This window comes from Sus scrofa, chromosome 1 (genome assembly GCF_000003025.6).
Source record: "Sus scrofa isolate TJ Tabasco breed Duroc chromosome 1, Sscrofa11.1, whole genome shotgun sequence".
In the NCBI taxonomy this organism is placed as follows: Eukaryota; Metazoa; Chordata; class Mammalia; order Artiodactyla; family Suidae; genus Sus; species Sus scrofa.
In genome coordinates, this window is record NC_010443.5 from 265,528,893 (window position 1) to 265,545,447 (window position 16,555).

At 39.9% G+C, this 16,555-nt stretch overlaps 1 protein-coding gene across 2 annotated transcripts in view; it reads right to left on the reverse strand.

Moving 5' to 3' along the window:
* The window catches only part of NR6A1 (nuclear receptor subfamily 6 group A member 1), a 250,345-nt gene that overhangs the window by 208,296 nt on the left and 25,494 nt on the right, over window positions 1-16,555 (reverse strand). For both annotated transcript variants that reach the window (XM_021098706.1, NM_001097499.1), the window contains 1 exon segment: window positions 3,044-3,085. In XM_021098706.1, coding sequence (XP_020954365.1) covers window positions 3,044-3,085 — 42 coding nt within the window.

Here is a 16,555-nt window from a genome sequence, read left to right on the forward strand (position 1 = left end):
GTGCAAAAGTCCCGAGGCATTAACATAGAAGACATTATGCCTTCTCAGTCAGAAGCCATGGATTTGTAGTATCAACAACCATCACCAACCTAACACAACATACGTGTGCAGCCCATTTCAGTGCTGAAGTTTCCTATCACGTGGTAGCATGCTCATCTGAACCCCAAGATTGGTTCAGACCAAAATGATAAACTTTTATTTCTACCTATTCATTATTATAATATTAGATCTTTATATATTTCCTCTAATACAAAGACTAAAAATACTATTAACGCCACAAAAATATTATGAGGATTATGGAGAATAATGGCCACATAAGCTAATAACTTTTAAAAGAAGAATGATTTTCTTTAGGTAACTCCCATTCTATACAGATATGTAAAATTATGATTCAATATCTATACATTCTCATGGAATGGAGACCTCTATAAAACACCATATCTAGCTAGTGATTCTATGAAGAAATGTTAAATAAGGTAGAATTATTTGGTCCAGAAATAAGAATATCAAGTGCCTTTCCTAGAAGATACACGTGAGCTTTTTCTAATTGTGACTAAGTGCAGGAAAAGAGAATAAATCTGGTTACCACGTGCTAAGTTAGAGGTTTAAATAAGTGTTTTTTGTTTTGTTTGGGGAGGGACAGGGGGGCCACATCTATAGCATATGGAAGTTCCCAGGCCAGGGATTGAATCCAAGTCCAGCTGCAACAGCTGCGGCAATTTTGGATCCTAATCCACTGTGCCAGGCTGCAGAGACAATGCCAGATCCTTATCCCATAGTGCCACAGCAGGGACTCCTATAAAGTGTATTTTTAAATAATTCTAGACAAAGGAATATTTTCCAAAAGGCTGTTAATAAATGAAGGCATGGAGTTTCCGCTGTGGCACAGTGGGTTAAGGATCTGGTGTTATCTTTGCGGCAGTTCAGGTTTGATCCCCAGCCCAGGGCAGTGGGTTACAAAGGATCTGGCATCGTGGCAGTAGGTCACAACTGCAGTTCAGATCAGATCCCTGGCCCAAGAACTCCAAATGCCATGGAGCAGCCAAAAAAGAAAAAGAGAAAAAAAAAAAAGGATCTGGCATTGCTGCAGCTGACAGCCTAAGAATTTCCACATGCCATGGGTGAAGCAAAAAAAAAGAAAAGGAAAGAAAAGAAAAATGAGGGTGGGACCTAGACTTTATTTATTTGTGTATCCCTGGCGCCTAGAACTGGGTCTGGAACAGAGAGAACATTCAATTTTACAGTGAGCTCTCAATTTTCTGGTTTGTTATATTTGTAGTTCTGTCTGAAAGATCACAGGTCATGTCAATGTCCTTCCTGCTGTTCAAAAATGCTTCTAAGAAAGGACCATGACTCAACAATTTACCTTTTCCTCCCCCTAAATGATGGCTATTCATAAGACAAAGACAAAGTGAAAACAGTGTGTTCACTCAAAGGTACTGGGATGTCAGGTGGGAAGGTGGCTATACTGAGCCTATACACCTAACAAAGCTGACTCTGAACTCCATTACTTTTACAAAGACAAATCTATTTTCCTAAGGTTTGATAAGCATTATGAGACTATTTTGTCTCACAATTAATAAGCATTAGTTGAACAAACATGAATGTTTAATATTAAGGTGTGTAAGAAATATATGTGAGAAGGTCCACACCCTCAGAGAGCTGATATTAGCCAGGATGATGAGAAAGTGAACTTTATCACTTACCTCAACAGTAGAATGGTGACAAATAACCACTCAACATGGCCCTAACAAGTAACAGAACTAGAAAAAAATAACTCTAGATCATCTCAGGGGTTCTCAATCTAAAGTATCACTCAACATTTTTGACATTATAGCAAAATAAGGTGTGTATACACTAAATATTCCCATGTCCATATCCCAGAATGGTGTATGCCACCTCAGGAGAGCACTATACAAATACAGATGATTGTTTACAATCAAGACTTACAGTCCTGAAAATTATCATTTAATTAGATCCTGAAATTGTCATTCACATACTTTAAATTTAAGAATGTAGATGAAGATATCTTAGAAATTAAAGTGTGGAACAAAGGACATCAACCACAAATATCTAAACATTTATACAATCTTTCTTTGAAAGAAATTACGTCAAAATTAGTCGCTACTTTTAAAAAGTGACTGTGGGTATATGATTGTATGTGTGCATAAATGAAAGCACTATTTTTGTTGTTGGTGGTTTCATGGGATGATAGAGAACAAGGAGACTAGTATTAAATAGAAAATTTTAGGGAGTTCCCGTCGTGGCGCAGTGGTTAACGAATCCGACTAGGAACCATGAGGTTGCGGGTTTGATCCCTGCCCTTGCTCAGTGGGTTAACGATCCGGCGTTGCCGTGAGCTGTGGTGTAGGTTGCAGACGCGGCTCGGATCCTGCGTTGCTGTGGCTCTGGCGTAGGCCGGTGGCTACAGCTCCGAATCAACCCCTAGCCTGGGAACCTCCATATGCCGCGGGAGCGGCCCAAGAAATAGCAACAACAACAACAAAAAGACAAAAGGACAAAAAGACAAAAAAAAAAAAAAAAGAAAATTTTAGCAAAGAATTTTCTATTAAATAGCTAGACTCTGGGAGTTCCCATCGTGGCTCAGTGGAAACGAATCCGACCAGCATCCATCAGCATGCGGTTTGATCCCTGGCCCCTTTCAGCTGGTTAAGGATCCAATGTTACCATAAGCTGTGATACAGGTCACAGACATGGCTTGGATCCCACGTTGTTGTAGCTGTGGTAGCCCGGCAGCTGTAACTCTAATTTGATCCATAGCCTGGGAACTACCATATGCTGCAGGTGTGGCCCTAAAAAGCAAAAAAAACAAACAAACAAAAAAAAAACTAACTCTGGCTACCAAATAATATTAGGAGAAGAAAACAAAACCAGAAAAGAGAGAATGCCCTTCCCATAATCACAAATTAAAGTAAAATACATCTCAGTCAATAGGCCTATCAATGACACTTTAAATTACACATTTAAAAGTACGAACACATATTTTCTTATCCATGAACACTGGGAAACATTCATAACTTACTAGTGCTTGGGTCGAGCTCTGCCAATTCATCCTGACAAAAACCTAAAGAGAAAACAATAGAAAATTAAGATTAAAAGTCATGTATTACCCCAAGGTGTCTTCAAATATGAAAAATCAAGTATCAGGTAGTAGGAAAAAAATCCAGATGCACAAGTCAAATCTGGATTTGAATCCTAGCTCTAAAACATTCAGCTACTGTGTATCCCTCTCTGAGCCTTCATTTCATCATCTTTATGTTAAAAATGGAGACAGTAACAGTACCTATCACAGAATAGTAATGAGGATTAAGTGAGATACTGATATAAAATGCTTATTGCACGGTCTTTGGCACGGAGTAGGAGCTCAATATAAACAACAGCACAAATAACTGTGAGTAAGCGTGCCAATGTTAGCTGAAATAAAAATTCATAGTAAAATTACAATCCATTTAATACTCATCATGTTCTACTTATCAATTATTTTTTAAAGAAAACAAAATATATAAAGTAAGAACTTGTAAAATATTGAACAGGGTAATGTTACTTAAAATGTTCACAGTTGCAGAATAATTTTACATATTCACACAAATGCAACAAACACTTCCATTAATAAGTATGCTACTCAGGTTGGAATAAATACTTTTCGAAGCACATTTCAGGCCCCCAAAACCTGAACTACATTGGTATGTAGCTATCGCAATGAAGAGAAATATCAAGCACAGTAAAGAGCAAACACACAGTAGGTGTTCTATAATGAAAGTTCTATTTTCCTGGAACAAATGCTTACTTTCTCCAGTTTGCTTTCTACTCATCCTCAGGTTTAATATTTGCTCAGAAAAGCTTTTTCTTGTCTCTCTTATTCTTGTCTCATATACATCGTCAAAGCCCCTTATTATAATTATCTATAATGCTTTGTGCAATCATCAATAAGAAATTACTTGGAGTTTCCTTGTGGCTCAGTGGTTAGTGAACCCAAGTAGGATCCAGGAGGATGTGGGTTCAATCCCTGGCCTCGCTCAGTGGGTTAAGGATCCAGCGTTGCCATGAGCTGTGGTATAGGTCGCAGATTCGGCTTGGATCCTGTGTTGCTGTGGCTGTGTGGTGTAGGCCAGCAGCAGCAGCTCTGATTTGACCCCCAGCCTGGGAACTTCCATATGCCTCGGGTGCAGTCCTAAAAAGGCCAAAAAAAAAAAAAAAAAAGAAAAAGAAAAAAAAGAAATTACTTGCTCGGTGTCTGACGCCACTATTAGATTATTCCACCAAAAGTGCTTTATTACCCCAAGGGAAGGGACCTGGCCTATCTTGTTCACATCTGTATCCCAATTATCTCTTACAAGCCTAGCACAAAGCAGTGGTTCAATAAACATCAACTCTAGTATCTCAGTGGTAAATTTTAAAATAATGGAGGAGTTCCCTGGTGGCTCAGTGGGTTAAGGATCTGGCATTGCCACTGCTGCGGCTCAGTTCCTGGCTGTGAGCCATGTTCTATGCAGGCACAGCCAACCAAAAAAAAAAAAAAAAAAACACAAAAACACAGAGCCAAACCAGGCCTACAGGGATACAAGAGCATTTTCTGTCATCAGAGCTGGGTATCCAGAAGCTAAAAGAGCAACTGGGGGTCATGTGGAGAACAGTGATTCAAACAGCTAGCAGACTGTCTAAACACCACTTTTAAAGTCCTTGCAATTCTGAGCAGTTTGCGCCACACCATTCACCAAACATGCCACATTCCTTCTTGCCTTCCTGTACTTCCTCTTCCTCTCCACTTGCTACAGAACTATTCATCATCTTTTAAGATTCAGCTCAAATATCATCACCACTATGAAACATGGAAAATAAGAGAGGCCTCTCCTAGATTCAGAACTTAAGTAACTGCCTCCTCCACTAGATAGTGAGCTCTTCAAGGATCAGAACAGTGCCATATTCATCTGTGGCGCTGCTTCTGTGCCCAGAACAGTTGCTGATACATTATGAAAGGTGCTCAAATGCAGGATGAACTAAACAGAAAACACAACCCTGCCTCTAGATCAGTCTAGGGGAAGAAAGTCACAGAATGAGAAAATCTAAGTCTAGAGAGTTCCAGCTGTGGCATAGTGTGTTAAGAATCCAACTGCATCAGCTCAGGTCACTGTGGAGGTATGGATTTGACCTCCAGCCCAGCAAAATGGGTTAAGGATCCAGTGTTGCCACGGCGGCAATACAGGTTGCAGCTGCACCTCAGATTCAATCCCTGGCCTGAGAACTTCCATATGCCACGGGTGCAGCAAAAAAAAAGAAAAAAAAAGAAAAGAAAAAAGAAAATCAGTCTAGCTTGAAAAGTGTGTGGAATGTCTGAATGATGAGATTTGATCTGGAAAACCAGAGTTTAGAAGCTGCTAAAGAAGGCTCATCTCAGAACAACTTTAAATAAAGCCTTTCTATGTAAATGCAACGGGAATCAGAACAACTGTGGAGAGATGCCAGGTAATGAGGAAATAACTCATTATTACACATGGGTCCAATATTGAATATCCTGCCAGAGTGAAAGGAGAATAAGCATTCACTTAACATAAATTGACTAAAAAATAGGACAAAAACACAGGAAAGCAGAATAGCATAGTGGGAGAATTATAGTTCTAGCCATGTTAGTTATACGACGTTAAGCAGTCACTCTGTATTCTGGACCTCAGATTCTGGACATTAAATGAAAGAACTAAACTAGAAGTCTCAAAAAAGGACAAAACCTAATATATTTTCTGAAAACAACACTCTGCACTCAAAAGTAACTAGATCAAACACAAATAAAGAGAGGGTGACTAAAAAACAGAGACAATACTATGACAAATAGTTAATGTGGACATGTATTGCTTTTATCTGCCTAACAACCACTCCCTCCCTTCTGTCAATGGTATCCTGATTTTCCTTTGGGGACTTATCCCTTTTACACTCTCAACCCATATGACCCAGGCAGGATTGACCCTAACCCTGCTATAAATCAGGATTAAGAAGAGCACTTACCTTTTGGGTCTGCTAAAAGGATTAAATGAGATAGTGTAGGTAAAGACTTTGCATAGTACTTGACAAAGTCAAAGTTCAATATATGTGAGCGACTACGACTAACTAAACCTAAGGGTCCATCCAATCTAATGCTGTATCTGTGGTGGTCAAGAGCAGACTGTAGGAGGGCAACTACTGACCCATTCAAGAGATCGTCCTCAAAGATTTGGAACGGAAGCCCAAACCCCCTAACATCACTAATGTCATTTAGTTACCTGCTGTGATCCTTGAAACTATGTTTATACTTTAAGACCATAAATTGCCTGATGCAGTAATTCCAGATGCAGTACACCACCAGTGAAGAAAAAACTCTAAATTTGCCCTAAAAAAATTCCTCCAGTGGTAACAAAGAGCCCTGATTATGGAATTCAGTAACTAAGTCTACCTTCCCTCCATCCAGCCCTGAGACCACTAGCTAATAATGTTGTCTCTGGCTTTACAGATCATCACTAATTCAGGAGGCCTAAGGAGATATGGAGAACAATGTTAATCCTACCGCCTGACAACAAGTCAATGGAATGGCTAGATCTGGTTACTCTTCTCAAACAGTCTTGCTCAGATTCTCAGCAACCAGATCTAGCTAGCAAAATGATTCTTAGCTAGAAGAATCCAAATCGCTGCTAGAAGTAACCCCAATGTGTGTTCAACACAAAGGCAAAGGCTTATCAGAATTGTTCAGTAAAAAGCAGACTCCTAAGCCACATAAATATACAAATATAACCCCCAAAACTTCTGCCTCACAGAATACAACATATTAGACAGATTTGGATATGTTCTGAGAAATCCACGGTCTTTGGCTGGTGACTTAAATTGCTTTAGAAAGGGAGAGACAAGAAACACAGATTGGGTCCTAAGATGATAGACATATCACTAAGTCAGTGTGCTTGCAAGCAATCTGAAATTTACTGCAAATTTAGTGCAAAGCTTTTATTCAGTTACCATGGTTTAACTTAGAAAACAGATGCCTGGGTCTGAGTTAGATTTGGATTCAAACCCCAGATTGGCCACTGTTTTTGTTTAATCAATTATCTTACACCTACTTCCTGAAATGGAGATAAAAATAAGCATCTTGTTCAATTGTTGTAAGATCTGGTAAATATATATAAATCACTTACTTTATAGCAAGAGATCAATAAATGGCTCAAGGTCTAGGAATTTTATTACAAAGAAAGATCTAGTTGATAAGCTTTGCTCCAACAGGAAAGATTTTGGCCAAAAAAAAACAAACAAAAAAAAACAATGACTCCTCAATCTGTGATTGGCTACAGTAACAGATTTAGAAATTGATTTTTTCTTTACTGTTTTTACTATAAAGTTATATATTTACCACAACAGTATCTTAAACTTTGAGCATCCCTTTTTTTCTAAATTGAGAACAAATAAAAGCTATGGGTAATGCCAGTAAACAAATTCAAGCCCAGGAGTTCCCGTCGTGGCTCAGTGGTTAACGAATCCGACTAGGAACCATGAGGTTGAGGGTTCAATCCCTGGCCTTGCTCAGTGGGTTAAGGATCCAGCATTGCCATGAGCTGTGGTGTAGGCTGCAGATGCAGCTCGGATCCCGAGTTGCTGTAGCTCTGGCGCAGGCCTGTGGCTATAGCTCCAATTGGACCCCTAGCCTGGGAACCTCCATGTGCCGAGGGAGTGGCCCTAGAAAAGGAAAAAAAAAAAAAAAAAAAAAAAGCTAAAAAAAATAAGTTAAATTGTGGCAATTGAAATATAAGCTTTGCACTATATTTACTTTTTCATATACTTTTTTTTTTTGCCACACCTGTGGCATATGGAAGTTCCCTGGCCAGGTATCGAACCCAAGCCACAGCAGCGACAATGCCAAATCCTTAACCGCTAGGCCACCAGGGAACTCCATACTTTTTCATATACTTTTAAATGTGAGGTATGAAGTTGAAGCAGTGCTTCCAGAAGCAAGTCAAGGATCTAAAAGGATTCTGAAATTGCTCTCCTTAGTTAGGTTGCCCTACTTTGTGCTCCCCACACCAAATCCTAATCAGGGCTACTAACCACGAATTCAGGTTCCAGATAATTTTATTTTCTGTACTCCTCAAGAAAAAGCTAGAAATCTCTACCCAGGATTTGTACTGATATACCAGAATCATTTACTAGTCCTTTCTGGACCAACAGCTCTGGTCACTTGCATCAGTTTCCCATCTGCTTTGTGTTCCCTGATCATGATTAGGTTCCCAATGAAACCCTGTATCCCTTTTTCAGTCAGATCTGGTCTCAGTCCTAACTATATCTCTAACCCCAAGGCTGAGGCATGTCCCAAGATCCCAGGAAAGTTTGCTCAGTAAATGTTGAGGAATTATTTTTCTCCAAAAAGCAATAGTACTAAACAACGTGCCACTACAATGAAGTTCTTGCCAAAATATCAAGTTCTAAAAGAAAATAATCATTTCACTATTCTCTGCCTTTAAAGTCTAGTACAGCAATATCCTAATAGAAATTCCTATAATGATGGGAATACTCTTTATTTACATTGTCCAAATGATAGCCAGTAGCCACACTAGCTACTGAGCACCTGGAATGTGACTAGTGTGACTGAATTTTTAACTAAATTTAATTTTAACTAATTTAAGTAGTCACATAAGGCCAGTGGCTCTTATAATGGAAAACATAAGACTAGAAAAAAAGGCTTCCCTCTTCTAAATTTGTGATGCCACTTTTTGGATTCTGTTGTAGCTTTAAAGTTAATGAAATATAGAAATGCTTATACTAGTGTCATTTACTAACCTATTCATAAGTTTATCAACTGTTATCAGAACAGCAACTCCATCAACATAGCAAATAGTCACTTATTCCTTCAAATGTTACTAAGTTTATAAATGTTACCCAGATTATAACAGGTCCTAAGCTTGGAAGATACAGATATCAGTAAGGCTGACCCTACTGTCACAGAATGAATAGTCTAAAGGGATACAGAATAAAAATTAAATATAGAGCACATCAATGTAAATGTACTTAATGCCACAAACCTGTACACTTAAAAAATGGTTAAAATAGTAAAGTTTATGTTATATATATTTTAACTTCAATAAAGTGATTAAAGCCATGGAATTCCTTGTTGTGGCGCAGCAGAAATTAATCTGACTAGGAGCCATGAGGTTGCAGGTTCCATCCCTGGGCCTCGCTCAGTGGGTTAAGGATTCAGCATTGCCATGAGCTGTGGTGTAGGTCACAGACAAGGCTCGGATCTGGCGTTGCTGTGGCTGTGGAGTAGGCTGGCAGCAATAGCTCCGATTAGACCCCTAGCCTGGGAACCTCCATATGCCATGGGTATGGCCCTAAAAAAAAGACAAAAGACAAAAAAAAAAAAGAGAGAGAGAGAGCGATTAAAGCCAAATGAAGATAGTGAAATAAATAATAACTTTTTTAAAAAATTAACTGTCAGGAGTAAATGATGGACAGATGGGAACAGATGAACAAGATACAACTGAGAAGTAGTACAAAGTAGTAAAACCATGTATTTTGATATCAGAATAGGTTTGAGTCCTGGCACCATCACTTACTACTTGTGTTCGCTTAGGAAGTGACTTCACCTCTCTAAGCTAATTTCCTCATCTGCAGATTGTCATGAGGATTCAATGAAATGATACACTTAGGTCAGGGGTAAGTGCTTGATAGCTGTGATCAATATTAGTGAGAGCAGAAGTTCCCTGGTGGCCTAAGCAGGGATCTAGGGATTGTCACTGATGCAGTCCAGGTTCAATTCCTGGCCTGGGAACTTCCACATGCCACAGGTGGGGGCGGGGGGGGGGGGAGGCACCATGGGACCCAAGAGCATGTAGAAAATAAGCATTCACCAGACAAACAGAGCTATTTGAGAAACAGATGCAGAGTAAGTCACATGTAAAAGGCATGAACAGAGAAAGGTAAAATATCACCTGATAATGTGATTTAACTAGAGTCCCAGCCAGGGCCATATCATAAAGAGGTGTTTTGGTTTTTTTTGTTTGTTTGTTTGTTTGTTTTAAGGCAAAAAATAGATCTATTAAGATAGGATGCTTGTAAGATATGCAAGCGGGCAGGCACGGAAGCTCTGCTCATAAGGAGTTTTAACTGCCATATATAGAGAGTCTTCAGCTTTTATTCTACAGGTAACAGAGTCACTGAGGAAAAGAAATGCAGGGATATACCTAAGTTTGTCAATACCAGCCCAACCCTCACTAACTTCAATACAGTGGTTCTAGGAGTTCCCATTGTGGCTCAGTGGGTTAAGAACATAGTCTCTGTGAGGATGTGGGTTGGATCCCTGGCCTCCCTCAGTGGGTTAAGGACCTGGCAGATATACATATGTGGAATGGTTCTAAAATTTCAACCAGGTAACTTAAATCATAAGGAGTTAAAGGAGGGGGGTGGTTCTGAGGGAATAGCCAAGATACACATGGCAAACCATCCACAGCTCTTTAATTCCAGGAACTCTTCCCATTTTTTTAGGCCCCCTCCCAACTCCATCTTCCAGGCTCCTTTTGGTACAAAGAATGGCATGGGCAGAGGCTGAAGAGGAATGTGGCTTTTTTTCTAAGTAACAAACAGCTAGCCAGACAATTGCCTGCCTTACAGCCAGGTTTGCAGTCTGCAAGTCAGACCCAGATTCAAGCAAATACAGAAACACTTTTCTTTGGATTGGCTAAGCATTAAATTCACATCTGCCTCTTTCCTTTCTATCCGGTGAGTAGGATGCCACTTGGACCATTAGTTTTTGTTTCTCATAGGCAACCTGATAAACTATACTTCAGGAATAATAGAAAATGCTTTTGAATACAAGGACATGGCACCACAGTTCACACAGCAAAAGCTGGCTGGCAGAGCTTCAAGTCATATTTCCTTTTCTCCACCTACAAATGTCAAGGTCACATTTTAAAAATTGCAACAAAAACAAAGCCTTTTTCCTAATGTCATTTTCTTACCATGGAATCTTAGGGGCCAAAAAAAAGAGAGACGAAGAAGGAGAAGGCAAGGATAACCTATTGTGCCCACATATTTGCTCAGCTTAAATGCTGCTTACAGGAAGTGTCTACATTTCTATGAAAACATTAATAAGTTCCATCTGATCAACCTACATCACTTTTTGTACAGTTTTTCTGGCCTCTAGCTTTGTAATTACAGCCTTGAAACCATACGGCAGGCAGAAAAGCCAGCCCAAGATTATGACATTTCGATTTTAACATATTAAAAAAATAATAAAAGCAGTACAGAGCTTCAAGGATAAGGCTACAGAACCAGAAGGTGGAAACAGTTTAGGAAGGCAATTTGGTTTGATGAGTCAGAAGTCATTAGCGTTTCTATGGAAATATACTGCAGGCATTTCTCAGAAAACTGCGTGTACTGATGAGCCTCTGACATTTTTCATTTACAATTTCTGGATCTCTGGAGTAACAAAAGGGATTGTTGGTAATTCTTCATTCAGCATGGAGGTTAAAGAAATTTGAAAATGCACGTATTTTTAAAAATGCACACATGTAATAAAATGTATAAAATAATCTGTCAGCTGCCATTAACTGAGTCTTTACTACGTGACAGGCATTGGCTTGATACTTTACTGAATTGTTCCTAAAAGGAGATACTATTATTTCCATCTTATAGATTTAAAGGGATTACTGTATTCTATTACATGGAAAAAAGTCACAAAAGTCAAAACAGGAGAACTTCTATTCAGAGCAGTCTGACTAATAAAACCCCACCCTTGCAACAGCCAGATAGATGGGAACTTGACATCATTTCAAAGAACAAACTCTGACATTCTCACAAAAGCAGGGCCACACAGTCCAAGAAAAATACCACACCTTGGATGAGTCCACTATAAACCTCCCCTTGAATAATCCAAGACGTCCATGTAAGAAGCAGCTAGAGTAACTTCACTCACCAGATCAAGCCAAACACAAAACTTTACATGAATGAATAAATTAATTAGACAAGAACTAGCTTCTTGTGAAAAAATATATGTTGCTCCCAGAAGCAGGGAAAGTGAAGTGTTGTTTTTTTTTTTTTTTTTTTTTTTTTGCTCATTGTCATTTCAAAGACTAAATGAAGAGTCTTACAGACCAAGGATTTGACTGACCACCAAAGGTTTGTTTGACCACGGTCACAGAGCTTTCGGGGTCATTTCAGAACGTGCTCCATACAATCCTCAACAGATGGTTTGATGGAACAGAAGAAGCCAGATCTGTTCAGGAAATCCATTAGTGAGCAGATGTAACCAACGAGATGTCTCCAAAGCAGCAAAATATACCTTTTTCTTATTCTCTTTGAAAACCTCCATATAAAAATGGAACAGCATGGATGCACAAAGGGCCTGGAAGATGTGCATTCTTGTGAATCAATTCTGGAAATTTATCCTACGGATGGGAAATAAATAGTACAAAATAAGAAGCCACCTGAAAATCCAACCACGGGAGAATGTTTAAATCATGGCACACCTATTCAAAGGAGAATTTGTGAATATTACAAATGTTCATTAAGTTTACAATGGGCAAATATCATATAAAAATGTAAAATCATACTCTCAGAATGAGCTCAGCTATATTCCAGCACATACTAACATAGTAAAGCACATTTTGGTCTTTTTTTTCCTCCAGTGATTTTAAGTGTGGGCCTTATGGCTGATTTTTTTCCCTCCATTCTACTCTTTTGTTGAAAATACGTCGTTTTTCATGGAAACAACCTAAATGTCCATTGACAGAGGAGTGGATCAAGAAGATGTGATACATATACACAATGGAATATTACTCTGCCATTAAAAGGAATGAAATACCGGCATTTGTAGCAACATGGATGGACCAAGAAATTATGCTAAGTGAAGTCAGTCAGACAATGAGACATCAACATCAAATGCTTTCACTGACATGTGGAATCTGAAAAAAGGACACAATGAACTTCTTTGCAGAACAGACACTGACTCACAGACTTTGAAAAACTCATGGTTTCCAAAGGAGACAGTTTGGGGGTGGGGAGATGTGCTGGGGTTGTGGGATGGAAATCCTATAAAATTGGATTGTGATGATCATCATACAACTATAAATGCAATAAATTCATTGAGTAATAAAAACAAAAAATAAATAAAATAAAAACTTATGGACCACACTGAAAAAAAAAAAAGAAAATATGTCGTTTTTATAAACAGAAATATGCACACTTAAAAATCCTAAGAACAGGAGTTCCTGTCGTGGCTCAGTGGTTAACGAATCCGACTAGGAACCATGAGGTTGCGGGTTCAATCCCTGACCTTGCTCAGCGGGTTAAGGATCCAGCATTGCCGTGAGCTGTGGTGTAGGTTGCAGACACAGCTCAGATCCCGAGTTGCTGTGGCTCTGACATAGGCCAGCAGCTACAGCTCCAACTCGACCCCTAGCCTGGAAACCTCCATAGGCCGAGGAAGCGGCCCAAAAGAGATAGCAAAAAGACAAAAAAAAAAAAAAAAATCCTAAGAAAATGTTTTGGCTTAACTCCCTAAAACTGACCACTTCAACTGAGGGAAAAAAGCTCCCAGACATCCTCTAAAAGACTTTCACCTTTTTTTTTTTTTTTTTAGTGCTGCACCCACGGCATATGGAAGTTCCCAGGCTAGGGGTCTAATTGGAGCTGCAGTCGCCAGCCTATGCCACAGCCACAGCAACGCCAGATCCGAGCTTTGTCTTCAACCTACACCACAGCTCACAGCAATGCCGGATCCTTAACCCACTGAGCAAGGCCAGGGATCGAACCTGCTACCTCATGGTTCCTAGTTGGATTCATTAACCACTGAGCCATGACAGGAACTCCTTAAATTACTTTAGAAACATAATTCTGGGCACTAACCTTTCTGACATACTAACTAGTTAATCATTAATACCTAAAGCTCAGTACCATCACTCACGTCCCAGCTTCAGAAATCCATTGTGTGGAAACAAACGCATACAACATCTTTAATCTTTCACCTCAGAATCTTTCAAATCGAAAGCAAAGATAGTTGCTGGTTAATCATATCTATGAAATAACCCCCAAAAAAATTTTTAAAAACTATTCAACTAGAATCAAGATAGAAAAGCAAAAACCAACATATGTTTATAGAACCGCATAAATGCAAAGGACACTCCACAAAAAAAGATTAAAGGTTAAAAAATACTCTTGTCACTTCTTAGACACTAAACTTTTCTCCATCTTAAAATTAAATTCAATAAATATTTATCTAGCATTTTCAATACAGGGTACTATGCTAGGTTAGTAAGTGATACAAATATGAATAAAGCCGACTAACCCTAGATTCTTAGAAACTAAATGTAAAAACAAGAATACGAGGAATTACGGATACAAGGAATCGTGAAGTAAATGTCATTAATGAAGACTCTAGCAGCAATGGCCAAAGAGCACTTATTTCTTCCCGGGGGAAACTGGAAAAGACTTAGTGGCAAATGGCACTTGAATCAGGCTAGTCAGTAAGCCATACACAGTTGATCCTTGAACAATGTGGAAGTTAGGGGTGCTGAACCCCCACCCCTGCTGTCAAAAAGCAAGTATAACTTTACAGTTAGCCTTCCATATACGCAGTTCCACATCTGTGGATTTGACCGACTGCAGATCACGAACCTTTACTGTGCATATTTACTGGAAAAATCCATATATAAGTGGACTCATGCAGTTCAAACACATGTTTGTTCAAGGGGTCAACTGAATATATTCTGGATATATTACCCATCATTGGCAAATATTTCCCCCAGAGACAGTCATATCCTCACAGACAAAATTATGTAGGTCCTGCCTTACATGTTTGTCCTAAATGAAATCAAGAGGGTTAAAAAAGGCCAAATCCAGCACACACTCTACACCCTCATCCTGGGCTGGACGGTCTCATCCACATGTTTTCACCTGTACTTCCCAAGTGGTGACCTCTAAACTTTCAATTCCAAATGAGACCGTTCTCCTGAAACACAGACCCAGCCATTCAAACACTTACTGTCAATACCCACCAGGATATTGCAGAGGCTCCATCAAATTCAACAGGCCAAATTGAACCTTTACTTACTGTTTGAAACCTGCTTCTCCTGTGCTCCTACTCAGGTTCTTGGTATCACAAACTCTCATTTCCCAAGCCAGAAATGCTCAGGGATTCCTCCTGGGCTCCCACTTTACCATGCTCCCCTAAATCCCACCCCAATCAATTTAATAAATCATTAGGGCATTTTCATTCTCTCTCAAGTCTCCACAGACATAGTTCAAGTCTTCTCACCACCCTAGAATCCGATGCTATTATAGCTATTCTCCCTGCTACCTTTCTTTTCTCAATTCCTGGAACTTACATTTCCCAATCCACTCAAAAATCTGTTGGCTCCCCATTTTCTTTTTTTAAAATCTCGACTAACTTTTTATATGTCACAAATCTTTTTTTTTGTTTTTGGTCTTTTTAGGGCCGCTCCCATGGCCTATGGAGGTTCCCAGGCTAGGGGTCGAATCGGGGCTGTAGCCGCCAGCCTACACCAGAGCCACAGTGACGCCAGATCCAAGCTGCGTCTGCAACCTACACCACAGCTTATGGCAATGCCAGATCCTTAACCCACTGAGCGAGGCCAGGGATCGAACCCGCAACCTCACAGTTCCTAGTCGGATTCATTTCTGCTGCACCATAATGGGAACTCCACAAATCTTTTATTTCATCTTATTTTAATTTTTTTTGGCTTTTTGCCATTTCTTGGGCCGCTCCCACGGCCTATGGAGGTTCCCAGGCTAGGGATCAAGTCGGAACTGTAGCTGCCAGCCTACACCAGAGCCACAGCTATTCGGGATCCGAGCCGAGTCTGCAACCTACACCACAGCTCACGGCAATGCCAGATCCTTAACCCACTGAGCAAGGCCAGGGATCAAACCCACAACCTCATGGTTCCCAGTCGGATTCATTAACCACTGCGCCACGACGGAAACTCCACAAATCTTTTATTTAAAAAAATTTTTTTTTTCTTTTTCAGCCGCCCTCCGGCACACGCAAGTTCCTGGGCCAGGGATCGAATCCAAGTCAGAGCTGTGACCTATGCCACAGCTTCAGCAACAACAGATCCTTAAGCCACAGTGCCTTCACAGAGACAAGCTGGATCATTAACCCACTATGCCACAACACGAACTCTATTTCTTAAAATTTTTTTTAGGGCTGCACCTGCAGTATATGGAAGTTCCTGGGCTAAGGATCAAGTTGGAGCTGCCGCTGCCAGCCTATACTACAGCCACAGCAATGCAGGACCTGAGCCACATCTGTGACCTATACCGCATCTTGTGGCAAAGTTGGATCCTTAACCCACTGAGCAGGGCCAGGGATAGAACCTGCATCCTCATGGATACTAGTCGGGTTCTTAACCAGCTGAGCCACAACGGGAACTTTTTCTTTTTTTTTTTAGCCACACTCACGGCATATGAAAGTTCCTGGGCCGGGGATCAAACTTACATTGCAGTTGCAACCTGCACCACAGCTACAGCAACCCAAGATCCTTAACCCACTTTGCCACAAGGGAACGTCTTA